The sequence below is a fragment of the Candoia aspera genome, chromosome 5 (assembly GCF_035149785.1).
Source record: "Candoia aspera isolate rCanAsp1 chromosome 5, rCanAsp1.hap2, whole genome shotgun sequence".
NCBI lineage: Eukaryota > Metazoa > Chordata > Lepidosauria > Squamata > Boidae > Candoia > Candoia aspera.
The window spans coordinates 15,232,185-15,260,169 of record NC_086157.1 but is presented as its reverse complement, the minus strand read 5'-3'; the positions used below and the strand labels follow the sequence as shown (position 1 = coordinate 15,260,169).

The 27,985-nt window shown below is 38.7% G+C and overlaps 1 protein-coding gene across 1 annotated transcript in view; it reads left to right on the top strand.

Annotated features, from left to right (window-relative positions):
• The window catches only part of HS6ST3 (heparan sulfate 6-O-sulfotransferase 3), a 110,785-nt gene that overhangs the window by 20,632 nt on the left and 62,168 nt on the right, over nt 1-27,985 (top strand). Inside the window, exons 3-5 of the mRNA XM_063304645.1 lie at nt 17,423-17,447; nt 18,307-18,324; nt 27,528-27,560. Of these exons, the coding sequence (XP_063160715.1) occupies nt 17,423-17,447; nt 18,307-18,324; nt 27,528-27,560 (76 nt within the window). The remainder of the gene's footprint in view (nt 1-17,422; nt 17,448-18,306; nt 18,325-27,527; nt 27,561-27,985) is intronic.

Here is a 27,985-nt window from a genome sequence, read left to right as displayed (position 1 = left end):
ATTTAGTTGGAAAGTGTGACATCACGTGACCATATTGCTTAGTGATGGCAATCCCAGCAGTGTCTGTTGCTGCTGTTAAGCAGAGATGATGGGTAATTAATCAACTTCCTGCCAGCTTCCAACAAGCAAAGTCAATGGGGAAGCCGGCAGGAAGTCACAAGTCCCAGGTGGCTTTCAAGCAGGCCAGTGGGTGGGTAAGTGGCTGCTGCAGCATGGCCTAGCAGGGGGTGGCTGCTGCCAGGCAGGGCCAGGGATGGCTGCTTTTGGCTGGGGGAGGGTGTGCCAGTGACCACCGCAGCACCGTACAAGCACAGCAGGGCCAGGGGTGGCTGCTTCCGGGCTCCTTGGGAGAAAAAGCTGTGGGAATGGGAGCGACTTACAGGAGCAAATTGCGACCTTCCCTGACAGCTTCCCCATTGACTTTGCTTGTGGGAAGCTGGCAGGGAAGTTTACAAATGGCCGTCACATGACCACAGGATGCCGCAACCATCGTAAGTGCAAGCCAGTTGCCATGTGCCCAGATCATGATCACATGACCACAGGGGTGCTGGATGGCCAGAACTTTGAGGACTGGTTGTAAGTAACACTTGTTCAGCACTGTTGCAACTTCAAATGGTCACTGAATGAGTGGTCATTAACCAAGGAGTACCTGTATATGTTAATGGTTCTACATTAATCTGGAAGGAAATGTCGTTTGCCTCTATGCTGTTCAACATATTTATAACTGAGGGATTAATTAATTAAATTAGATACATATCCTGCCTTTATTCTGTACAACTCAAGGCAGTGTATATTATGCCTCCGCCTCCTGTTTTCCTCACAACAATCCTGTGAGATGAGTTGGACTGGTAGAGAGTGACTGGCTCAAAGTCACATTCCCAGTTTTCATACCTAGGGGAGGACTACAACTCATGGTCTCCCTGGTCCTAGTCCAGCACGTTAACTGCTAAACCAGACTGCCTCTAAAATGTAAAGTATATTATACAGTGCTATAACCAGCTTCGAAACAGGTTTAGAAAACATCAAATTTGTTGACAACACAGAAATAGGGGGGATAGCAAACACCTGTTATGGACTCCTCAGCTTCTGAGGACATCTGGCAGACTCTCAGCATGTGCCTGTCAGCCATCTGTGAGTGATGAACTGCACACAGTGCAAGTGGCTGCTGAATCAGATGGCAAAGAGTCCCAGCTTGATCATGGGAGAGTGCCAAGCCCTATATCATGCCACTGCTCAAAGAAGGCCAAGCAGCAGAGATCAGCATAAGTGCTTGAGGGGAGGATGAGTCAACTGTCTTAATTAGGCAAGGCCAGGAACTCTGAATGTGTTAACTGTGTGCTCCAGATTCTTTCTCTTGTTAGAAACAAGTCTCCTGATTTCTGTCCTGTGACATCCTATCCCTTCCTTGCTGAACAAGTCTTCAGCTTGACATTTTGATTGGCTTTGGGATTTCTTTGATTCTTGAACCACAAACTGTTCTTGGGCAATCTGGCTTTCCTGCCCTCAACTTTTTTAACCAACCAGCATTGTACCACTGACATAAATTACAAAATAAAAACTCTTCATTTTTTCAAGTATTTGTTGCTCCTAATAACTTATTCTTATCTCTGCCTTGGCTTTCTGCTGAAAGATATAGGACACCTTACAAACTTGTAACTGCCTTTATTTTTTTTATTTATTGATTGTTCAATTTGGATAGCCACCCATCTCAAACAAATGGCGGCAAACAATTATAAAATCAATTAAACCAATTAAAAACACAATACAAAAGAAAAATTAAATACGTATAGCAGCCAAGAAATGTAATCTGTAGGTGTTAGCTTAACCAGGAAACAGGGCCCTTCACACACTCGGGACCCCAGGCCTGGGCACATAACCAAGTCTTCAAGGCCTTCTGAAAGGCCAACAGGGTCAGGGCCATCCTAATATCAGGAGGGAGGTGTGATGACTGGAACGCTCGACTTCCCATTTAATTATGACTCATAACCTTTTGCTTAGAAATCTACTTTAATGGTGTGAAGCATTCAGTACAGAGAAAAAGTTGCGAATGAAAATTCCTGTGCGCTTCTACAATTAGAAGTATCAGTAAAGTCAAATTCCCCCACACTGTCCCCTTAGGTATGCACCCCTCCTTCTCTTGCCAGCAGTTGGCTGTAACGATTCTCCATTGGTGCTGAAAGATAGTCCAGACAAAATGGTTCATACTCCAACCTGGCTCCCCCTCCCTGCTGGTTGACTCGCAGGTTGACACGTGTTGCCCCAAAATGGATGCGAATATTCTGGGAACATTTGATCGAGGAGCATGACAGGAGGATATTTCAGAGGGCAGATACTATGGCAGAGATGGCATGTCTCCTGGTCCCCGCCAGCTGACATTCCTTGGCTAACAGGACCCAGAGCATGCCCATCCTACTGGACCAAATTGGACGAGTAAAAACAACTAAGAAATTATGGTCCCTCAGGTAACCTGGTCCCAAGCCATGAAGGGCTTTAAAAAGGACAACCAGCACCTTGAATTGCACCCAGAGTGCCTTACTTGTAACTGCCTTGTAACTATTCAAGCTTTTTTTTGTTTTGCCTCAAAACAAACAGCTTGCATAGGGCAACTTCTTGGTGGACAGAATCATGATTCTGAAGGCTTTTAACAAGCTGTAACCTGGGCAGAACCCAGAAAGATAAATTTCAATAGAGATAAATGTGAAGTCCTACAATTTAGTAGGAAAAATCAAAGGTTGGGTGGACCATACCAGATGCAGCACATGATAAAAAGGATTTGGGTGTCATGATAAACCATAAACTGAATATGAGGCAACAGTGTGATGCAGCTGCAAAAAAAGCAAATGCACATCCCATCCCATCCCATCCCATCCAATCCATAGAAGTATAGTACCAAATTCGAAAGAAGCCATTGTTCTTGTCTCTTCTGTGTAGATCAGAGTGCACCTAGAATATTATGTCAAGTTCTGTCTGCATGCCTAAACAGATACGAAACTTTTGAGGAAAGATTGATTGATTGATTGATTGATCAATTGATTATGTACTATCAAGTCATTTTCGCCTCCTAGCAACCACATAGATAAGATTTTCTCTATGACAATCTATCCTTAACCTGTTTTTTCAAGTCTCCCAACAGTGCACTCATTGCCACTGTAGCAGAGTCCATCCACCTTGCTGCTGGTCGTCCTCTTCTTCTCTTTCCTTCCACCTTTCCCAGCATTAGAGCCTTCTCCAGAGAGCTACTGTAGGTCTTCACATAATGTGTCTGAAGTAGGATAATTTGAGCCTGGTCATTTGTGCCTTGAATGAGAACTCTGGGTTGATTTGATCGATTATCCTTCTTGGCATTCTTTTTCTTAGTATTCTCAGGTGTCTTTTCCAACACCAAAGTTCAAAAGCATCAATACTCTTCCTATAAAGTCCAACTTTTGCTTCCTTGGTGTCACAGGGAATACCATGGCTTGCACAATTCTGATACTTCTAGGTATGGACTCATCATGGCATTTGAATATCTTTTCCAAGACCTTTGTGGCTGCCCTACTGAGTGCTAGTCTGCAGTGTATTTCTTGATTGCTTGATCCTTTACTGTTGGTGGTTGATCCTAAAAGGCAGACGCTATCCATCACTTCAATATCTTCATTGCCAATTCTAAAACTAGTTGTTCTACCTGTTGTCATTATTTTGGTCTTTAAATTTAATTTTGATCCCACTTTTCACTTTGCTCCTTGCCTTTTATTACTAGAGCTTGCAGATCCTTTGCATTTTTAGCTATCAGGGTAGTGGCATCAGCATAGCGCAGGTAATTTATGTTTTTTTCTCCAGTTTTAAAACCAAACTCATCTTCTTCCTGAGAGCCAGTTTGCTGAAGTGGTTAAGGCGTCAGGGTAGAAACCAGAAGACCATGAGTTCTAGTCCTGCCTTAGGCACAAAGCCATAGATAGATTTTTTCCATGACCATCTGTCCCTAACCTGGTGTTTCAAATCTTCCAATGGTGTACTCATTGCACTGTAACTGAGTCCATCCATCTTGCTACTGGTCAACCTCTTCTTTTTCTTTCCACCTTTCCCAGCATTAGAGCCTTTTCCAGAGAGATAGGTCTTTTTGCATAATGTGTCTGAAGTAAGATAATTTGAACCTGATCATTTGTGCCTTTAGTGAGAACTCTGGGTTGATTTATTAGTTGATCCAACTCTGGATTGAATTGTTCGAAGGCTCTCAGTAGTCTTCTTCAATACCAAAGTTCAAAGGTGTCAATATTCTTCCTATCCTGTTTCTTTAAAGTCCAACTTTCACTTCCATAGAGTGCCACAGGAAGTACCATGGTTTGCACAGTTCTGATCTTTGTAGGTATAAACACATAACAGCATTTGAATATTTTTTCCAAGGCCTTCATGGCTTTCATGGCTGAGGCCATGAGGGAAGAAGGGGAAGTAATTCATTATCAAATAGTGAGAATCTAGGGTCCAGTTTCAGCTGAGTGTGTAGTTGTTCAAAAGAGAATTAATTAGGCAATCTTCAGTTGTTTTGATGCTAGGACCTGGGTGCCTGAGACTGTGAATAGTACATGATAGCCGTACTCAAGTATTTAATGTCTATCCTGTAGAACAGATTTCTTCTGAAGTGTTCCCGAAGAAAGGAAAGGAAATACTGGGCATAAATTATATGGAAGTAGATGTTGGTTGGCTATCAGAAAAAAAGATCTGTAATGGTAAGAGTTGTTTAACAATGGAAAGATTTATTTATTTTCTATCCTGACTTTATTATTTTTATAAATAACTCAAGGCGGCAAACATACCTTCCTCCTCCTGTTTTCCTCACAACAACAACCCTATGAGGTGAGTTGGGCTGAGAGAAAGTGATTGGCCCAAGGTCAACTTGTCGGCTTTCATGCCTCAGGCGGGACTAGAACTCACAGCCTCCTGCTTTCTAGCCTGGTGACTTAACCACTAGACAAAACTGGCTCTCTAGATCAAGATGGATTCTCCTTCAGTGGAGGTGTTTAAACAGAGGCCGGATGGCCATCTGTTAGGATTGACCTAGTCATGGATTCCTGCACTGGATAAGGGGTTGGAGTAGAGGGCCCTAAGGTTCCTTCCAACTCTTATGTTTTATGATTGCATGATAATAGGTTGTATTATAAAGAAATACAGACAGTGGAATCTTAATGTAAATGTTTAGAATGTATTTTTAATGGATGGGCAGTAAGCTAAATATGTTTTGTTCAATTTATTTTTTTGCTTTTCCTTCAAACAATTATTAGAGAAGATTTTTTTTGGATTTTGAAGGCTCATTCCAGTGTTGTAAATAGTGTTGTTGCTTGGTCACCCGACTTCTTCATAAGATATTTACAAAGTAATATAAAGGCGAAATTATATGCTGCACGATATAACTTTAAATAAAATAAAAATAAATAAATGATGACTAAGTATTAAGATGAAAAGAATTATTTGCGTACAATCAGAAAAAATTAACCACCTCTAATGTGTAATACCATATTAAGAAATATAAGTGTATAATAAAAGAATAAAGCTGATGAAGTTTGGTTTGTTGTCTGTAGTTGGGGCCTGATCCATTATGCATAAAACCAAACTTTTCAACCAAGTTCACTTAATCCAAATCATTTTAACTTGCAGTTGTTCAAGAGTAACATTTTTTCTGGTATGCCATACGGTATCTAAAATTATTTCTCATTTCAGTCCTTTGCAATAGAGCTTGAGATCTATGAATTTTTTTAATATTTAGGCCATTTCCCCACTTTGAGAGTCATCCAGCCATGATGCCAATATAATAATAACGAGGACAAGCTTTATATTTCCTCAACAGCAGCTGTGGGTGACACTCGGAAAAGCTATAAATCATTAGTGAGGAGATAACCTTAAACTGTAGATGTAGCTGATAGTAGAATCTTATTTATATTTACTCAGAAATAAGTTAAATGGGCTTGGACAGAAAAGAGTTTCATCTAAGAATGCTTGAGGGGTTGATACAATTTGACCAAATGTGAATATTGGAATGATTTTCCACTGGCTTTTACACTTAGCTTGTGTTCTAATTAAATTTTCGGAGCAAAAGAATTGTACACATATATACTTGAAATGTATATTTTGAGAAAAATAATTGTATTTGAAGAAAATATTTATATAAAATACCAATTATTTAAATGCAAATAAGTGTGCAATATTAAGATATTTTCAAATTAATAGAAAAAGGAGATGGATCAAATTTATCAGAACACGTAATAAAATGATGAAAATAGATTGATTTGTCATCTTCTAGTTTAATCTTCACTGAAATCAATAGAATTCTGAGAATTTCAGGCAGGGAGTAGCTTGTCCAGAACAGGAGTCCTGATCCAAACTGAGACCTTATCTAGCTGCATTGTTAGGAAAAAGACACATCCGTGGCCATCCAAAAAATATCCACAAGGAATAAGCTGCACCTGTGGGGAAAGAAGAGACTACTGTACTCTACTCTATTTTAGAATGGTTGCTTTGTAGCGTCTCTGCACATCAGTGAGGGCAAAACAACCTACAGTGTTACAGCCGTAAAAAGGTAGAGGGTCACGCTGAAACAAATACACATCTTCCTATGTAGATGTGCAGTGGTGCTCAAAAGTTTGTGAACCCCTTTGAATTGCCAAGATTTATGCCTACATGTGACCTAAGACATTATCTATTCTCCACACAATTCCTAAAACTACATGAAGAGAACCCAATTAACAAATGAGTCAGAAGCACCATACTTGTTCATTCCTTTATTGAGGAAAATGACCCAAAGCTCCACAGGCTTTAGCCGCTCCCCTCCCCATTTCCAAAGTGGCTAAAGCTGCACTCTCTTGGCAGATCTTTCCAAAGAGGGTGCAGCTTTAGGCACGTGCAGGAAACGCTTGTGGAGAAGCCAGGTCCAAAAAGGAGAGAGTGAAGGCAGCAAGGCACTGGGTGTGAAAGGCGAAAGGCTGGTGTGGGAACTGGGAGGGGAGGCAGCCGGGCAAACGGAGGCTTCCTGACGTTTGCTGAGGCTTCCCGGTTCTGGAGCTGCTTGCCGCCCTGCAAGGGAGGTACAGGTGACCAAAAGGGTAGTGGGGGGGGGGAGATGGGGGAAGTGGAAGCACCCCTATGGTCATAAGTGCGGGCAAGCGCCTGCGCCTGAATTTTGATCACATGACTGCGGGGGCACTGCAACATTTGTAATTTCAGGCACAGGTTGTAAGTCCATTTTTTCAGCGTCATCGTCATGGTCATTGAACAAATGGTTGTTCAGCAAGGACTACCTATACAGTTTTTCTCCTATGAAAGCATTTTGGCATCCTTGAATATCTTTTGTGATGTTCTGAGTTATGGATTTTGTTATTTAGGATATTTGTACAATTTTGCATCCTCCCAGCCTTGTACCTTCACAGTCTAAATAAAGCAATCTTCTAATAATCTGTTCATGTGCTCCCCTTTACTTTGGTTGCTTCTGCTTCTGCTTTTTGTTTTTTGCTTTTTAGTTGAGGTACGAGGGAAGGGGCAAGGGAGGAATCAACTTCAGCAATATTATTTCTGGCAATTAAAGTCTATCCACATTGAAGACTTCTCTACTGTCTTCCTTATACAGAGCTGTTAGGATGGCACTTTGCATATAAAAACCAAGGTGGAGGATAAAATTACATGTAATTTTGCATACGTTGTCCGTAGAGCTGGATCCAGGAGATTGAAATTCTTGGGTTATTTGAGAAAAGCACTTCTGGGGTCTTTTAAGAGGCAGCTGGCTGCATCTCTAGCAGGGACTGATGGAAGGAAGAATCCTGCCCTCTGAACTAGGTCTCCCAGGAGGAGGGAGGCAATAAAATCCGCTCTTCACAAGCTCCACAAAAGCAAGGGGGATGGGAGCCCACCAAAAGGAACTGGAGGATGAAGTGGGAGTGGGAGTGGCTCTCTTGCAGGTTAAATGATGGCTGCAGAGGCTTTTGTTTTCTGAAGCCTGCCAGCCAAGCACTGCCAGGCCTGCCAGGTGATGTGGGGAAGGGAACCTTGGACTTGGAGAGAAATAGCCCGAGTGGAAATTTTAGTGACTATCACCCTTTTTCTGGCAACAGTTCCATGCCTAACATATCCAAAGTTCCTCATACAGATTTTTGGAATATAGTTTAGCAACTGTTGTGAATAAAGATTCTACACTCAATGAGCAGAGGAGGTCAACAGGTACAGAAAAAAGTTTATTTAGCAACTGTTGTATCTGTCCTGCAGGAGCAGTTCTGAACATTGGGAATACTAGCATCTTTCTAAACGTGCATAGTACAATGTGTCTAATTTCTCATTGGTTCAATGTATGCTTTTGCCTTATATGGTGGAACTTTACATTTTTGCACCCACAAAGGCACTTTGTTTCATATATGGTCTTTAAAACAATGACTGGTTATTTCTCTATCCCAGAAAGTGCTGACATGGACTAATGTATTACCTTGGTTTCCTTGTACATAATCTATCCATTTAGAGATAATGGAGAAGGGCTTTTATTTGTCCTTATGCAACCACCTTTGACTCCTTCTTGCCAAGTTCACCTTACCAATAATGTCTAACCAGCAAGAAATTTCCAATGGATATCTCTATAGCATGTGCGTTATGGTTCCATAAAACATATTACATGTCCAGCATAGAAGGGATAGCAGCCAAATATTTTTAAAACTTTGGGGGGTTGAACTTTTTTCCTTATGATGCTGAACCAACCAAGTAAATTATTTTAAATTTATCTAATAATTCTTTAAGACCTTAAGCCATTGATTGGGTAAGAAAGATACTCCTGGTGAGGGGTGGAGCTAAGATGGCAATGGAGCAGCAGCTTCCCCACTGAGTTCCTTATTATATTTTATTTGTTTCTACAAATAGGCTAGTTACACATCTTAATTTTTATCTTCTTTTATTTAATAAATACATTCTCTGCAAGAGATCTTCTAAATCTACTCCTGTTCTTTATTCCAAATTTCTTGTATATTATTCAAAGTTACTTTTGTGAATTTTTAAATTTATGGTAATAATACATTATCAGTTTAATCACAGTGAAGGCTTTCTCCAATACACCAAATGGCTTTAGAGTTTCAGAGGCTGCAAAGGCATTGGAGACAAATAGTGAACATAGCAAGTGTTTTACCTGTATGCATTGCCATTCAGTCATTTTAAGTAAGTTATGTTCCTTTTGTACAATCTTAAAAGTTTTATAAACATTGTTACTTATTAGCTGCTGATTATTGCTTATTAACAGCAATCAATCTCATTTTTGGCCCATGGCTTTTATTACTATCAAACTTTTTTAGATTGGAATTACTCCAAACTGTCCATTTATCATAAGAATCCATATCACATTTTAATTTTCTGACCAATAACATTCAACTGTGTCTGACCACCTTCAACATTGGAAAAATTAACAAATTCGTAGTATAATTAGAACTAAGGTGTTGCTAGGAGAGCATAGCAAAAACAATAACTCTCTAGCTGAGCCCACAACAGGGCATAATAATATTATTTTCATTCCTTTATATTATTAAAGCTAACACGTATGCATAATTATATTCTATAAAATTGAGAAAATTAAAACTATTGTTCTTCCATAAAAATGTAACCATTAACTTATCAAACTGTTTAAAATATTTAACTGGAACCGACATAGGCATTACTCTCCAAATGTGTATCAATCCTGATGCAATATTCATTTTCACCACATTGATTTTTCGTCAGAAATATAGAGGTATTTTCATCTACCTCTTAATATCCTCATTTGTCTTAGTAATATATATTGAAATGTTCTTATCCACTAGTATCTACTAGACAAGATACGATCATGTGTAATTTTTTCTAATGAAGGAACTTTCCTGATAAGGGATAGCTATCCATTTTCAAGAAAAGGAAAATCACTGACATATCCTGAAATACTGGATACTGAAATACACAAGAGACGAGTAGTTCATTTACACTATAATTCATAGAGGATTGTCTGGCTTCTGTATACTGAATGAAGCAACTGCAGTTCTAAATAAGATAGAAATAAGGCAAAATAGTAACACTTAGAAACTACATTTGCTGAAAATTGGCAAGTTTTTTTTCCCTATGGTACTAGGAAGATCCTGCATTACAAGATCTGAATATTTCATTTTTCCCACCACCAAGGAAACTTATTGGAAATTAAAATATCATATAATTTTATACATTAGGAAGGATTTCCAAATAAACTCAGGAACAGCTTTAAGTAATGTATTTATAATATAAATGAAAGGTTTGGAGGCATTTTGTGGAAAGATAATTTAGTTAAGTATAATCCACTAGATAAAGTCATAATTTTATATATTTGAATGTCAGAATTACCATTTTCCAATAACTTAACCCAAAGTAGCTTGTTAGCCCTGAGAAAAGGAAAGTCTAAAACCATGCTTACTCATTTATTTAATCTTGAGTTGGCCTAACAAATGCATTGCCTTTAATGTAGATATTTGCATTTGTTAGATAACTCATAATGTTATCTAACATTACATTATATGATATCTTGATCAAATAATGCCATTTGATCAGCACCCCAGTTAAGAAGGGCATACAACATTTTATAAGCTAAAACGAGAGGCATTATGCTGTAGTTAAGATGGTGAATTGACTGACACCAGAGAGATGCAAGTTCAAGTTCATCCTCAAGCACAGCATCATAGAACTGTTGCCAGCCCTACGAGGTAGACCAGATCAGGAAACAGACTCCACAGGAAGACTAGAACTATACTTTACTCAGATCCGCTATAATAACAGAATCTTGCAAGCCTGATTGTTCTTTACCTCACCTCCCTCTTATATCCCACTGAATCAGGGAGGAGTCTTTCAAATACTATCTTGCTTCCCAGGACTTAAGGAATGTTTCAGCCCCCTTTGCTTGTACAGTGGTTCCTGTCTATATACCTCAGTGTCATCTCCCTGATTCCCTACACCTGCTATCCACAGTTGCATTTGGTTTAAGGAGTTGCCAGCAGGTTGTAAGTGCGCATCCATGCATGCTCCAGGTGAATATGATAGTGAAAAAGCAGCTCTTTAGAATGAAGTCCATTTTTCTGCAACAGCAGCACTTTTATCATCTTGTATAAGTAAATGCTTCACAAACACAAGCTTTTTTAGGTATTAACAGCAAATAACTTCATTTAAACTATACAGTGAACACTTTTAACAATGGGCTCCTCATTCAGGCTTTCAGCAGTTTTTATAAATTTCCTTGTAGCTCGCCTCTTTCCAGCTATTTACAAGTTTGAACCTATTAAAACAATGGAGTAATTCCTTGAGATAATGGACTTCCATTGAACAAGCTTTAGATGTTAAATATTTCCATCCTGACTTTACCTCCCCACCACACACACTAACCGCCCACAGTCGCTTGCGAGATGGGGGGTGTAGAAATATGAGAAATAAATAAATAAATAAATAAATAAATCCATTGCATTCAAAGCAATCCGGATGAGGCAGTTAAATAAACTTTAATTTTACCTATATTTTTTGACATCCATGCTGATTTATATAATTAGCATGATGATGTCATTATTCAAATGATGCAAATTATGCCACTTGTTTCCATTTATGTCATTTGCGTTAATTTAGATCATTGACCTCTCCCTCCTCATTAGCTTAATCAAAGTTTTACTGTACAGGAAAAAACATGAAACCATAAAAATATTTTAGCCTGGCACTGAAAAGATAAAGTGTATCAGTTTAGCCTTCCTAGTTAGAGCATTCAACAAATGGAGGCTTGCCATTAAAAAAGGCTCCTTTCTTTCTGTTCATTAACTTATTTATTTATTTATTTATCAAATTTGTCACCGCCCATCTCCTCCCACCAGAGGGATTCTGAGCAGTTTACAGCAATAATCAATAAAACAATAAATATACAATAAAATTACCATATATAAAAATTTTGTTGTTGTTTATTCGTTTAGTCGCTTCCGACTCTTCGTGACTTCATGGACCAGCCCACGCCAGAGCCTCCTGTCGGTCGTCAACACCCCCAGCTCCCCCAGGGACAAGTCCGTCATCTCTAGAATATCAATATATAAAAATACAATATCTAAAAATAGTTACAAGTAAACAATATAGATAAAAATCCAAATGGTAGAAATAATTCAGTCCTTGTATGCGGCAAGTGCTCTAGTGCACTAGCCATCCCCAAACATTATGACTCCGCTTCCTGCCCCAAGCCAGGTGGCAGAGCCAGGTCTTCAAATTCCTCCAGAAGGCCAGGAGCATTAGCCATTGAGCTTAAATGGACACTTCTAAAGATGTCAATATTCAGGAAGATTAATATGGAAACTGGCATTTGCAGTTGTGCTTGAACTGGAATCCAATTAACTATAATTCAATTATCAAACAACATTTACACAAAAATAAAATCCTGCACTTATAACCTGTCATTCTGCCATCTGATTTTACTAAAATCTACAACAGGATAGCTCTGTCATCTAATTTTAATAACCGTCATATTCAACATTAATTCACAACCACTTCCAGCTGTTCAATCTGGATTATTAAACAGATAAATTCTTGAAATCTGTATTAAATGCATCCAAGGATGTGTGAACTTAGAACAGAAAAAGAAAAATCCAAGGTAGTGTAATGCACGCAGACAGGATGAAGCAACACAAAGAAGGAATGGGCCAAAGCCCGTTTTTCCAATCATATTGCATCAACAGGATCATGCCAACACAGGAGCTGGGACATCTAATGGGGGACAGCTAATCACAAATCCTTAAATGCTAACAGCAAAAGCTTGAATTGATCTGTAGCCCTAATACGGAGCCAGTGTAAGGCTTGATTGGCAGAGGAAACCTGGGAAAATCAAAGGGGATCCAGAAAAACAAGTACTGCAAAAGGTCAACAGACTCTTTCAGCAGCAGTAGGAAACATTCCTACTGACCAGCTATACATTCTACCATGTGCAGGACAACTGTGAGAGAGCTCCATGCTTCATCCCGTGAGAAATGGCATGGCATCTCTTGGATTCTGCCTCATTTCATCCAATTTAGATACAGAACAAACCCCGCGTGATCTATTCTGCCCCTTAAAACGCCTAATGTTAGCATTTTTGAAAAAGCATCCTTTAATTTGTTTAATGATTATGATTCAATTTTAAGAATTATGTGGCCTTCAAATTTCATGTGTACTGTATTGAATTCTGATGTTATTTCAAACTAGGTTGTTATTTTTAAAAGATGCCAGCTAGAAATTACAGTATATCTATATATTTTAACCATCAGTTCTTTATTCACAAGGAATTAAAAGTTTGATCAAATGAACTAACCAGATTCAGTATAAAACATTACACAGGTCTTTTGAGCTTCAGGTTATTTATTTTCCCTATAACACTAATATTGACATGTTAATATAAGGTGCTAGGGATTCATTTGTAAAAAATAATTGCAAAAATATTTAAGTTGCCTATTTTATGCAACGCTGGTGCTGGGTAAATCCAAAGTCTGATTTTCTGTGAATTAATATTTGCCTTACATATTAATTATTCTCTTTCTGGGGCCAATGGGTAGTATTATGTTTAGTGTACTATGCCTTGTATTTGTTATTAACAATAATCTTTTTCTTGTGTGGGTTTGAATATCATTATTAAGGTGAATTTGAATTAAAATTTATTTATCTCATCTTGTTAATATGAGCAGTCTTTATGATTTGCTCATAGTACAAAGCCAAGTACTGGCTTCCGTGCTTATATAGCCAAAAATACTTATATTTACCAATATTTACAAGGCTTCCTGGCCATATTGATCAATTTATGCCTTTGTTCTTCTTTATAATTGTAATCCTACTCATGCAACATTGCTGAGTTTTGTGCAGCAGCTTGTAAAAATCACCAGGAATTGACTGCCAATAAAAGTTAAATAGATCTGACAAGCCCTCATTTGTATAATTGCATTGTTGTATTTCTGTCTATTATGTTTAGTTTTCTAGTCACCTTGTTGAACAGTTTTATTGTTATATCTTATTAGCACAGAATATTTTACTACTTCCATTTTTATTCTTTTTATAGATGATATAGAATATTTATGATAACATTATTTCACTGTACTCTTATCATTTTGTGATAGTATACAGCTACTACCATACAATAATTTTAATATATTACCATATATAGTTTTACTTTTAATTTAATTAATCATAATTTGCTTGATAGTCCTTTTAGTCCTTTTAAATTTTAGTTTGTAAGGATTTTAGAATTCTGTGCTATACATTTAATCTTTTAATTATCTTGCTTATAATTTGTAGAACTGGATTGTTGGGTTTAGAATGATTCATAAATCACATAGTTTTAAATGCTACCTTATGTTCAGTTTTGGACTAAAATACATTAAAATAAAATTGATTTTATTTTGTGTGGTTAACTTAGCAACATTAGGGATGAATTTACAATAGAGGTTGGCGTTTTCTAAAAATAACTCTGTTGTTTCTATGGGCTCCAGAGCAGGATGGGAAATATAAGTTATGTATGAGGCTGGTGCTGTACTAGCTGCCTGTTCAGCTTTGTTAACCAGAAGAGTATATATTTTAAAAACACTATATTTATGCACCCCCCACCCCAAATAATCACCTCTGACTGGAAAGGGAGGGGTTGTTTTCAGTTTGTTAATAATAGTAGAAAGAATCTGTGGAAAAGGAATGAACAAATTGTTGGAATTATCAGGGATCAACTCAGCATTGTCTCATAAGCATAAGGGGGTCAGTCTAGCAAATCGGATCTCTATTATGCTTGTGGGATGTCATGTGGGTCACCTGACTTCCTCTTCCTCCTCCTTCTTGGGCTTGGAGATTAACAGTCTCCATTACCTTGTGGACAGACATGCAAGCAGGAGCTGCTGCAGGAGTGCAGCCCTCCCCCTACCATCTCACCCTTTAGAAAGTGTCTACAAAGAACCAGTGATGATTAAGTGCTTTCTACTATGAACCTACCTGTATCTAGATCTACTGAATAAAAGGAAGCTATCTCTATTTTTCTTCATCTAACTACAGTGTGAAGACTGAATTTATTTCTGAATGTAATTAAGCTTAATGTGCAAATTCCTTTTTTTGGTTCATGCTTCTCCTCTACAAGATTGCTGTTAGCTGCTTGGAGTTCTTTTATTAACCTTTAAAAACTCCATCACAAATGACACATATTGTTGCCAGCAACTTTGCTGCAAAGCTGACTGTCAGAGCATAAGCCTGATAATTACCTGTTCCTTGGGAGGGGCTCTAATATATTTCCTTCCTTATTCAGTTATTTCTCCTCCTTGCCTCATCTTCCTCTACTTTTCTTCCCCACCTTCCTCTTTTCTTCCATATCCACTATAGCTATTTTCTTGTTTTCCTTCCTTCCTTCTTTCCTTCCTTCCTTCCTTCCTTCCTTCCCTCCCTCCCTCCCTTGTTTCTGCTGGAAAGAGAGAGGGGAATATATATACTTAAGTAAGTACTTAAATGCTTCTGTGAAAGAACAAACCATGTGTGAAAGAGAATGTGTGATACATACAAATGGGGACAAGCTGATTTTGTACAATGGGCACCTTGTTTTACAGGCCATACCCTGCTTGCTTTTCTACTGCGACAAAGATTCAGAGCGATTAGTTATACGTATAAAAAGTTTAAAACTTTTGAAGATGAACAATAAAATAGGCCCTGAAATCATTCAGTAATGAAAAGCCTGGTAAAATATTCCTTTAGAGATTGCCTAAATGTTAAGATCATGGGAGCCAAATACAGCTTTGTGGGAATACATTCCATAGCCTGGAAGCCATGCAGGAGAAGGTCCTTTTCCATCTGCCAGAACAATGGGCCAGTGAGAACAAGGCACCTTAATTAGCTGGAATGGGAGATGCATTTAGTCATACCCTAAGCATTTTCATGCTTTAAAAGTAAGTACCAATTACCAGTATCTTAAATTGTGTCCAGAAAGCAACAGGCAGCCAACACAGATTTTTCAGTATAGGCATCCTGTGATTCCAATTGGCAGCCTAGCTGTACATTTTTCACAGCTTGCAACTTCTGAATGCTTTTAAGGATAGCATAGAGCAGATTACAATTATTTATTTCTTTGTTTGTTTATTTTTCAATCTTCTATTACCGCCCATCTCCCCCAAGAGAGGGGGACTTGCTTAATAATCAAGCTGGGATGAAATCAAGGTATGTATAATACTTGGCACACTATGCAAAATTGTTTGAAGGTGCTCCTTATCATAACCCCCTGTGATTCCAGTGATGCCCGAGGATCAAGTAGTATGTCCAGATTACATTTATATCCTTGAAGAGGAAGTATCATCTACATTATATAGCAAGGAACAAGACAATCTGCAGAGAATGATTTTATGCTGAATAAACAATTAGAAGAGAAAAATGATAAGCAGCTACTCCCAGAACGCTCCTTCTCCATTCAAATTAATAGTCTACCTATAATACTTTTTATAAAAAGAAAGCACAGAAATGAAAGTTACATGAACTCAGTTGATGTATATTTGGTTCCCCAGAATGTGATAAATGGATTAACAACCCTTGCAGTGCAGAAGTTGAAATATCTCTTTTTAAATGAGCTGTTTTTCAAATTGATCATTTAGGACAGTATTTTATAAAGAGCAAATATTGAGCTTTAAGACATGCTGAATGTCCAGCTTATCCAGGGATCCATGTTGAGTTTAGTTACTATATGCAGTGATTGACCCCCAAATATTTGTAACTGCCATGCTGCTATTTGCATACTGTTTGTACTTCTCTCAGTGCTCTGGCCTGAACATACATTTGACAGGGTAAGAATGAAGCTTTACTGTAATAGTACAAATCTGTATTTGTGTCACAGTAGATAACATGGCAGTGGCATTGGGAAAAATTGCTATCTATCTATCTAGCTATCTAGCTATCTATCTATCTTCATGCAATAAATTTAATTCTTCCAAGTTCTTGTAGGAAAGAGCTGTCTTAGTCTATGGTGGCAAAAAGCAAACAAACAAAACGAGGATAAAGCAACATCAGAGCATTTCAACCTCCCAGGACATTCCACAGCAGATCTCAAATTTACTGTTTTGGAAAATCAGGACTTTAACAGCACCACTGAGTAAGAAATTGTTGAACTCATGTACATCAAAAGTTTTCAGGCAATGTCAGGAGGTCTCAATCAACACAATGAGTTTTTAGCACATTGCAATTATTAACTGATAAGGTATTTGTAATCTGTTATCATGTGTAACCTGTATCTGTGTAACCAACCAATCTTCCCCTCCCTTTTCCACCTCCCTTCCCCCCCATTTCACCCCAATTTAAATCCTACATTAGTCTAGCGACTGTATGCTTCTGATGAAGTGAGCCGCAGCTCATGAAAGCTTCTGCCATTTAATAAAATTTGTTAGTTAGAAAAAGTGTTTCCAGACTCCTGATTTTCTTCCAAATTCTATATATCCTCTAGACCGATGGAAATTGTTTCCCACACTGTGGGAGTGACTGGAGTGACTTTTTAAAAAACCACTTGTAGTTAATAGTACTCCTATTTAAATTGTGTTACAGAAAACAGCTCTAGAATTAAGTTGCAAAGCTAGCAGAACTGCATAAATAAAGCAGTTGTTATTTTAGAAGAGCTAATGGAGCATGGTACAATTCATTAAAAAAATTGCAGAGGAATCTGAAATGAGATTCTCAAACCCTAGCAATTAGGGCTAACAGCATGTTATCTTTGTTACCCCAACAAACATAGAAAATATTAAGAAAAAGAAACCCAATACATAGGTTGTTTTACTGGTAGCTTCAGGTTACATCAGCAGTAGAGAGCACCCACAGTGATCTCCTTTTATCCACTCATTATATTCTTACTCACAAGTAATACAACACATTGCAACATACATATACACATAACATCTTCCCTTCCCCCCCCCCCACCAAGATAAACAATTCCCATACCGTACAGGTTTACAATCCATTCTACCCCTTAATGCCATTACTATTATTTTCTTCCTTCTGCACATGATCAACAATGCCATAAGGTCTTTCATCGTTCCTTAAGTCCTTTCAATAATTTCTTTGATAAACTGTTCCTTCAGCCATTTCCGCAGAGTAAGGTCCAAGAGTTTGATGGTGCCCTGCAATTTAGGCAGGTCCCATATTGTTAGAAACCCTCTGTGCACATTTTTTGGAATCTGAAGTGATTTTTATTAAAGCAGCCTCACTGATAAGAAGCTAAATTGCTAATAGCTATACAATAAGTTATTCAAGTAGATCTCTGTAATGCACTGGGACACTCAAGCTTTCACTCAATTACAACTCATAAGCAGGTGCTTATAAATCTATTTAATGAAGCGAAGCGGCCAGTACAGAGTGAAAGTTGCGAATGGCATTTCCCATGCGTTCTACAATTTAAAATTACAAAAGCTTCTAATTCCCCCCCCCTCTACCCCCTTTAGCTATGTGCCCCTCCTCCTCATGCCAGCAGATGGCTGGAATGGTTTCTTCCTCAATGACCTTGGGCAAGGAGCAACTAGCCCAAACAAAATGATTCACACTCCAGTCCAGCTCCCCCTCCCTGCCGGTGACTCATGGGTTGACATGGGTTGCTAGAAAATGGATACGAGTCCAAGAAGATGTTCTGGGAACATTTGACTGGGGAGCCTGACATACTGCCCTCCTGAAAAAAAAAAGAGCTAAACAGAAATTAAATAGGGGTACAATAAAATGAGAGGACAAATGGGGAAGGTATGTTAGTTAAGGTGAGGGTTTGTCAGGGTATCTTGAATGGAATTTATGAGTTAGTGCAGGCGCCTGGACACAGTGGCTGTAAACCCATTCAGGGTCAGTGTTTCCATTTGATTAAGTATTGTAAAGAGCCACAATGAAAGCGAGAGTCTAGGATTTCTTTGACTTTGAAATGCTGTTCTCCATCAATCATGATGGGAGTAGGTGGAACAGAAATAGAGTGCTGTTTAGACAATTCTGGAGCAGGTTTCAGCAAGCTGCAATGAAAGACAGGGTGGATATGCTTAAGATTATGAGGCAAGTCTAGTTGAACAGTTACAGGGTTTATGACTTTCACAATTGGGAAAGGGCCAATGAATTTAGGACCCAATTTCTTTGAGGGTTGCTGTGATTTAAGGAATTTTGTAGAAAGGAAAACTTTTATCACCCACTTTCATATTCCATTCTGGTTGACATTTGCAATCAGCAAAATTTTTATATGTTTGTTGGGCTTCTGCCAAAGCTTGCTTAATTACTGGCCAATTAGATCCTAATTTTGTGCACCTGTCGGCTGCCAAGCAGTCAGCAGGCAGTTTCAACGGCAGCTCGGGAATAGGAACAAAGTCCTGGCCAAAAACAACTTGGAATGGGGCGAAGCCCATGCTCTGATGGACGGAGTTGTTGCAAGCCACCTCAGCAAAGGAGAATAAGTTGACCCAATCGTCTTGCTGGAAATTAATGCAGCAGCGTAAAAATTGCTCTAGAGTAGACTGAACTCGTTCAGTCGCCCCATCTGTCAGGGTGGTTCAACGCGCTTAAGGATTGTTGCACCCCAATTAAGTGTATAAAGGATTTCCAGAATTTAGAAATAAACTGCACACATGGTCTGAAATGACACGTTCTGGACATCTGTGCAACCAATAAATGTGCTGCACAAAAAGGTTGGCGAGCTGCGGGGCAGTTGGAGTCTTTGCACAAGGATGAAATGAGCTTGTTTTGAAAATAAGTCAATGACAGTCCAGATAACAGTTCTATTTTTGTTGTTGGGCAAATCCAGAATAAAGTCCATTGCAAGGTCCTTCCAGGGTTGGGAAGGAGCAGCCATGGGCTGGAGCAAGCCCTAAGCTTTTCCCCCTTTCCCTTTTGCCTGCGCACAAACAGGGCAAGAATTTACATAGGTTTTTACATCAGTTTGTAAAGTTGGCCACCAAAATTGTCTCCTAATTAGGTGAAGAGTCTTGGTGAGCACGAAATGCCCTGCGGATTTATCATCATGAGATTGCTACAATATCTTTAAATGCAAAGCTTCAGGTACATAGAGTTTGTCATTACAGTACCACAAGCCATTGAGCTTAGTTAAATTGGCCTTGTTACTTTGTAGCCAGGGATTGGTAGTGAGTGCCTGGAACAATTCCTGTTTCAAATCAGCCTGCACTTTCACTTTTGGTGCTGCCACTTGTTTGTGTGTTACGCACGCCATTCCAAGCTGGTTGGCAGAAAATACAGTGTCAATTACCTCAGTCTGGAGAGAGCATCTGCCAAAACAATCTTTTTCCCGGGAAAGAAATTCAAGGTGAAATTAAAATGGCTGAAGAATTAAGCCCAGCGCAATTGTTTCCCATTCAATTTTCGGGGCGTATGTAGCACCTGTAGGTTTTTATGATCAATCCACACTTCAAACAGATGCTGGGCCCCTTCTAAAAGGTGACACCAAGCAAGTAAAGCTGTTTTCACAGTGAAAGCTTCTTTCTCCCACACATGCCAGCGCCGTTCAGCATCAGTGAATTTATGAGACAAGTAGGTGCAGGGATGGGGGATTTGATTCAAGTCCCACTGGAGTAGCACAGCCCCAGTTGCCTGGTCACTTGCATCAGCCTGAATTATAAATGGTTTATCAGGATCAGGGTTTTTAAGAATGGGTTCTGCAGTGAAGAGAGCCTTCAAGTTCTCAAAAGCCTGTTGACATTCTGGCATCCAATGTAAACGCGCCCCTGGAGTGGTCACCTTGCATGTTTCTCCTCGACCCCTTGTCTTTAATAGGTCAGTAAGGAGCAATGCAATCTGGGCAAGCTGGGGGAAAAATTGGTGGTAAAAACTGGCGAACCCCAGGAAACTTTGGAGCTGTTGCCTGGTTTGTGGGGGCTCTCATGCTAAAATGTCCTGGATCTTCAATCCCCTTAGTTGAAATTCTATAGCCCAGATAATCCAACTGAGTTTTATGAAATTCACATTTGGAGAGTTTAGCATAAAGCTGGGCATCTTGCAGTTTCTGCAGCACCGTTTTGACCAGTTTAACGTCCTCTTGTTTTGTTGCTATATATATTAACATGTCATCTAAGTAGACCAATACTCCTTTGTATAAATGGTCGTGCAAGACTTCATTAATGTATTGCATGAACACTCTGGGGCCCCAGCCAACGCAAACGGGAACACTTTATATTGGTAGCAGCCTAGTGGGCAATTGAAGGCAGTTTTCCATTCGTCTCCCTCTCTAATTCTGATTCGAAAATCAGCTTCTCTGAGGTCTAGCTTGGTAAAAATCTTTCCTTTTGAGAGATGGGACACAGATCAAGGAACACGTATTATAAAATTCTTCTAGGTTTTGGGATGTTGTTGTCTGTTTCAAGTCTATATATGTTTTGTATGTTCCCATCACCAGAAATATGTTGCGTATAATTTCTGCATCAGTTAGTGATTTGTTTAAAAAAAAACTTGCACAATAATTAGCATTTCTAGACATGTTGTAAAATGTCAAAACATACGTTTAAGTTTTTTGAGCTGAAGATGTACTGCATAAAAATAGAAATTAAGAATTAATTAAATTTTCATATACACATTAATTGAAGACTTGTAGGTTATGTCATTTCTTATCAGAATTTACAAATGCTTGTTACACAGCATCTAGGACAGTGATGACAAATGTTAAACATTGTTAAATACAGATATTTGCCCTGCAAACAAGGAGCATAGTAACATTGACCACCCAAATGTTATTTTCTTAGCACTAAAACTAATAGAACCCAGCTGATTGCTGTATAGAAGTTTGGACAGTTTAATTAATTAGAAAACTGTCCTTGAGGACCATGAGAAAAAATAGATTGGACAGTATTGATTCCAAACCATTCTATTCCTCTTTGAGGACATTCTTAGATAACAAAACGGTTAACTGATAGGCAGATAAAATAACTTCAGCTCAGTCTCTGCTTGGTTTGATTGATGGGGATCTATTTGCATACTATTGGCTATGTTAATTTGGAACTTTAAGCTAAATATGTATTGTGACCAGGTAGCCTTTCCAATGAAACAAATACTCAAGCTGGCCTTGTCAAAAATTCAAAATGCACTCTGCTTTGAACATTTCGTCCCCATGAACCAGGTTAGGAGGGGTGGTGGAGCAAAGATGCTTAAGAGGGGAGTGTTCTTAAACCAGGAAGAAACGGAAGAAAACCAGATGTATCTTTAGTACAGCCAGAAGTTGCAAATGAAAAAGCTGCATTGACTTGTTCTACCATGATAAATCATCTGATAAACTTGGCTTTCAGCTTCTTAGATATCATGCAGAGAGGATATATTTGGTAAAAAGTCCAATGTGATCTCCACTTTCCTGGCTATGACAGTCAACACAGCATGGTAGGAGGCCTTGGCACAGTTTAGATTTTCCTTGGAGTTGAGCTGCCTGAAGCTTGTGAAGGAATTGGAAAGCTTCATGAATGGAAGATATTACAATAAAAGCTATGGTGGTGGCAATAAGTGGCCTCAAATAGAAACAGCTGAGTAGAGTTGTTATAAGCCATTCTGCCATTGATAAAAGATCCAGCCAATTGCTGAAATGCTCTTATTGATCACACTGCTGAGCCTTATTTTGCATTATTTCTACAGTGACAAAAGTGCTACTGTGCTATACAAAATATTAAATACTTGAAATTTCCTTCTTTTCCATATATCCATGTATATTATGTATTAGTAATTGTATTGTGAACTACAGAATGTCAAAAAGTAGATAATAGGAAATAAGAGCACATACTTTCATTCACTAAGTAAATTGGACTATAAAGGTGCAATAACATGAAAAAATGGGATACGTAAAAAAAAAGATCAGCAGGAAGCTAATATATAATGTTATATATTAAACATACATGTCTGCTGATTTTAATTTTTTCCTATATCTACAAAAATGCCTCAGAATGTTTTCATATTTGCCTGGATGAGGAATAATGAGACCCAGTGGTTATTGAATTTACTTTCCTATAAACTTTGATTTCGGCTATGTGAATTTTAAGCACTAATATCTGGTGCCCTGAATACTGTATAAAACTCACTGGAAGTCAATTTGACTGAAATTTATAATACCAAGCATTATTGAAAGAGACAATTAATCTCTTCAGCAATTCTCAGTGTGCAGAAGGAGAGTTAAAAATTAGTTTTTATTGATGGTTCATAAGTAGAGATCTTTACATTGTGAGATTTAAATGGATAATAATCATTCATGGCTTTGTAACAGATTGACCTGGCTGTGAACAGGTTATTCTTAGTACTTGCCAGATAGGCTTTCTGCTCACCCATAATGGTAGAACTATGAACATGTGTAGCACTTCTTACACTTACTAGCATTGTCTCTGCCCAGTGTGTCTTGGTATTTAGGGAAAGATGATGCAGCAGCACGGCTAGCTTTGCTGTCCCCAAATATCAGGTACGGGATAGTATAATTAAGATAGTAATGCTTACCCAGAGTTTTGTGCAATGCCACTACTGGGTCTGGCCACCTCCCTAAATCTGGTTCCACACAGCTGGGCCATCCCAGACTTGTAGCAGAAGCATCATCCTGGATACAGTGGCAATAAAACACCTAAAAGAAAATAGACCAAGGCAGTCCAAGTCTGTATTTGATGATAAACATCAATAACATTTGGATCTGTCAACAATGATGTCATGGCTCTCCCCCAGGACACCCATTTGGGTTGAGGTGGAGGACCAGGAGGATGCACCCCAAGAACAGATCCTGTACTTCAGACCTCATGGCTGTGCTGAGCCAGCAACAGGCTCCGTTGCCTCAACAATCTCTGAGCTATGTCAAGGGGTGTCCTCTACCCAGTCTTCAAGAATGCCTCAGAAACAGCTGAACCAAGCAGGTCCATGTGGAAGTAACCTTATGAAGGAAACTAAACCTGACAGACCAAATGTGGTCAAATAGTCTCAAAGGCTTCTGGTATTTAGGAACAACCCGGCTATGGGAAAGACAGCAGAAGTAATGTTGATCTGAAGGCTTCTGTGACTCTGGCTAAAAGAACAACCCTGGCCTTTGACTGCCTTCCCCAATTCATTCATTCTTTTGGAAGCTGTTCGCTTGGTAAGCTTGTCTTTGTGTTCTGAACTTGGACAGGATTTATGACCATGAAATTAGCTTGATGGATTTATTATGGTAATAACCCAGATAATGAACTGCTTCTCTGGCCAAGTCCTAATTAAAATCTCTCCCAAGGTGCTATTTGAAATGAGCTCCAGTGAGCAGCTTCCCTCCCAGTGCAAATGGCAGGTGGAGAATGTTTGCTGCTGTTCTACTGGCGGTTGTATACTTGTATACTTCTATATGAGCAGAAGCTTTATTGAATGCAGTGGGGTTGATAGTGAATCAGGTTTGGGTTTTAAGGTAAGTTTCTTTGTCCCGTATAAAATTAAATAAATAGTATTAGGTTAGGAAACAATGAACAATTTTATTGCATAATTTAAAGAGCAAAAATTACTGCTTAATGTGAGAAGAAATAATCTTGCCCTCAAGTTATATAAAATAGTGGCATGATGAAAAATAACAATTCTTAAGCATTTGGATACTGCCTCTATAGATTTTACATTTCATATATGTTTTGAAATGCAGACTTCTTTAAATGTAGCTCTGCCAGTACACCTTAAATATATTAATAGAATTATTTTACCATGAAATTAGTTTTCTCAGTCACTGATTTAGGTGAATTCTCCTTTTTGATCAGTGCTGGGATATTATAAGTAGGGTCATGACATACCTACTTTTTTTTTGTCAGAATGCCTCTGCAGCAGCAGACCTATGCCATAAACATGAAGGTTTTTAATGTATCCTATCTGTCTACATCTCAGAATAAGACTTGATTCCTCCATTCTGAAACCAGACTCTATTTACATATTTATTAGCTAGCAAAAAAGGAACTTTTAGTCTTAAGAAATGCAAAGCAATAAAGTTCTTCTTGAAATTACTGCCTTCTTGAAATTACTAAGTTACATGTGAAGTCTATGGAAAGATCCATGCTGAAAGTTTCTCTCTGAGACCACATCTCAAGCAGCCAGATTAGAACACAAAGTGGAATAAATGATGTCATTGTCAAATATTGAAAATGGAAGCTACGCTGGGCAGGACATTTCACACGCATGTCGGATGGCCATTGGACAACAGCAGTTGCTGAATGGTATCCAAGAGAAGTAAAAAGACCTATCGGCTGACCTCCAAGGAGATGGGAAGATCCAATAGTCAAGGACTTTGGCCGAACCTGGAGAAGGAAAGCCAGGATTCAAGACGAATGGAAAGCGAGTTGTGACCAGCAGGAGTCTGTCCGGCGACAGTCTGGTCAATCAAGGTGATCAAGGTGACGTGAAGTCTAGCCCTCAAAGCTTCCTGGCCTAGTGATAAGAGTGTCTTGTTGTAATCCTTTCCTGTGCCTTATGAGTTAGAAATTAGAACCAGATTTTAAATTAACAGTAAATTATTTTAACCCCTGACTAAACTAATCAGCTTTTCTGTTGTTACCAGTAGAATAATAGAATCATAGGGTTGGAAGGGATTTTGGAGATCAGTGTATATAACTTTAACGATGGCTTATCTGCTTGTTTAGTGCAAGAACTTTTGGAAAAAGACAAGGTTGTATGTTACTTTATAGACTTTGAGGCTGTTAACACTGAGTGTTAAAAGACTGGGTATACAGGACTAAGTATTAAAGATGTATTTAGGTGGCAACAGCAACTTGCAAGTCCTAGATGGGTGGAATTGACCCATAGCAATACCCTGTTGTTGGGGAAGGTGTGTGCTGCAATGTACAGATTTGCTATGCTGTGGTGTGTCTAGTCCCTGGAAAAGAAAGAACCTCCACAATATGACCTTCTTCAGAGCCACAGGCAATTCAGCCTCAGTTTGATATTCCTGGAGTGGATTTTTGTTCTTTTCAATGCACTGAGTTCAACAAAGTTTGTTCTGTTATTCAGTTTGTTTGAAATTCTTATGATGATTCAGAGGGCCTCAGGTCTGGAAAGTCTACAACATAAGCTTTTAATAAGCTCTGCTTCACTGGTTCTGTCCACCTGCTCTTCATCTTCTTGTAGACACCCCATTAAACATTGATGCAGCATTTTTATGATACATGCTTTCAGAATCTGTGTCATGATAACATCTTGAGACCTCATCGTTCCTAAAACAGGAAATAAGATAGAATTAGACTTGTGGTTTCAACTAATATGAAATATTAGTTATATCCTTAAATATTACTAAATATTAGTAATATCCTTAAACGTTTTTACTTACTATTTGCTGTCTTGCAGAACTTACAGTAACAAAACAGTATATGTGCATTCTCTCAAAGAAACTACATGGCTCAGGAGTGTGGGGTCTTTTTCTTCTAACCCCCTCACTTTGAAGGCTTTGGGTTCAATTTTTCATCAAACATTTGGGTTCAATTTTACATCAGTATTTGTCATCTTCAAACTGCTGGCCTTTTATTTTTCAAAAGCACAATGGACTTTAAACTGGTAAACTTCAGTGCAGCATCTGCCCAGACATATCTGGATATACCAACCCCACACCCTTACCAGTTGACACATGGCCTACTTCTGCACATGCTCAGAATCATGACTCTGACATGTCTGGACATATGCAGGTTCTGCCCAGACACCCCCCCCCCTCACCTCTTTACTAGCTGACTCATGACTGCCCAGAATCATGGTTCTGACATGTCTAGATGTATGTTACAGGATAATACAAAGGTTAAGTTTGCTGCATTGGTTCTGGTAGGCTTCTGGCCCCATGGTTATCACCTACAAAATCCCATATAAATCACTGCATTTTTTGCCATTTTTATTCATTTTTATTCTACAAAGGAATGTATAAAAGAGCAAATCCACAGGGATTCCTATATATTTATAGCTGTCTCTACGTGCGAGCCACTGGAGGACTTATAAAAATTGGTTTGCAATGGTATGGGGGAAACAACCCTTATCCACATTACAGGTTTGTCGCAATAAAAAGCTTACATAGAAGGGAATTCTTGGACTTCATTATAAACAGTGTCATGTTGCTATAGATCTGGTTCCCTTCCAATTTTGACAAGCTGGAAAAAAATGTTTTCTGCAGCTTTTCCCAACAGAAGTACACATTTGTGTTCTACAATACGAGTGTACAGTATGAGTAAATTGCATGTAATAGAGACATGTTAAAATATTTATGTATTTTTATGTATTGAACTAGAAAGTATAATAGTATGTCACATACAAACTTAAAAGTTGTGCCTTTGAGTCATTTTTGACCTCTGATGACTGCCTGGACTAGTCCCCGCAATTTCTTGGCAAGATTTTCAAAACTGGCTTGCCAGTTGCTTCTTCCTAGGGCTTCCTAGAGAGTGACTAGCCCAAAGTCATCCAGTTGGTTTCATGTCCACCAATCCAAAAAAAGGAAAAAATAGCTTCTTGTTGTGAAAAAAAGATGGCAGAGAAAAGGGGGGAAAAGTGCAATCTCTCCAGTAAGAGAGAGAACAAAAACAGTAAAAAGGATGATGGTTCATTATGCAGTAAGAAATTCTAGAGAAGGCTCTCATGCGGGGAAAGGTAGAAGGAAAGAGAAGAAGAGGAGGACCAGCAGCAAGCAAGGGGCGGTGGGCTCAGTTACAGTGGTGACGGGGGCACCGTTGGGAGACCTGAAGACCTGAAGGACCAGGGTGGGCAAGACCCTCCTTGAGAGAATCTATCTGTGTGGTCACTAAGAATCAACACCAACCTGATGGCATATAATTAGTCAAGAAATTCCAGAACTACTTCAGGAGATGTAAAACACTGGATTTGGCCAGAAATTAAAAGGCAAAAAGAAAAACAAAAGACTTACTGTAATAGTTTTCTCTTTGGCTAAAATACATGCATTTTTGTAAATACACCACAGAAGATGATATATCAGAGAGGATTGAAAAGCTGTTTTCATGAATTTCTGAGTTGAAATTTCCTGCTCTTCTCTTGATATCAAGTCCTGGATTACTGCTCTTGCAAACTCCCTAATAATAGGGAGAAAAATGGTGATTGAGAGCCA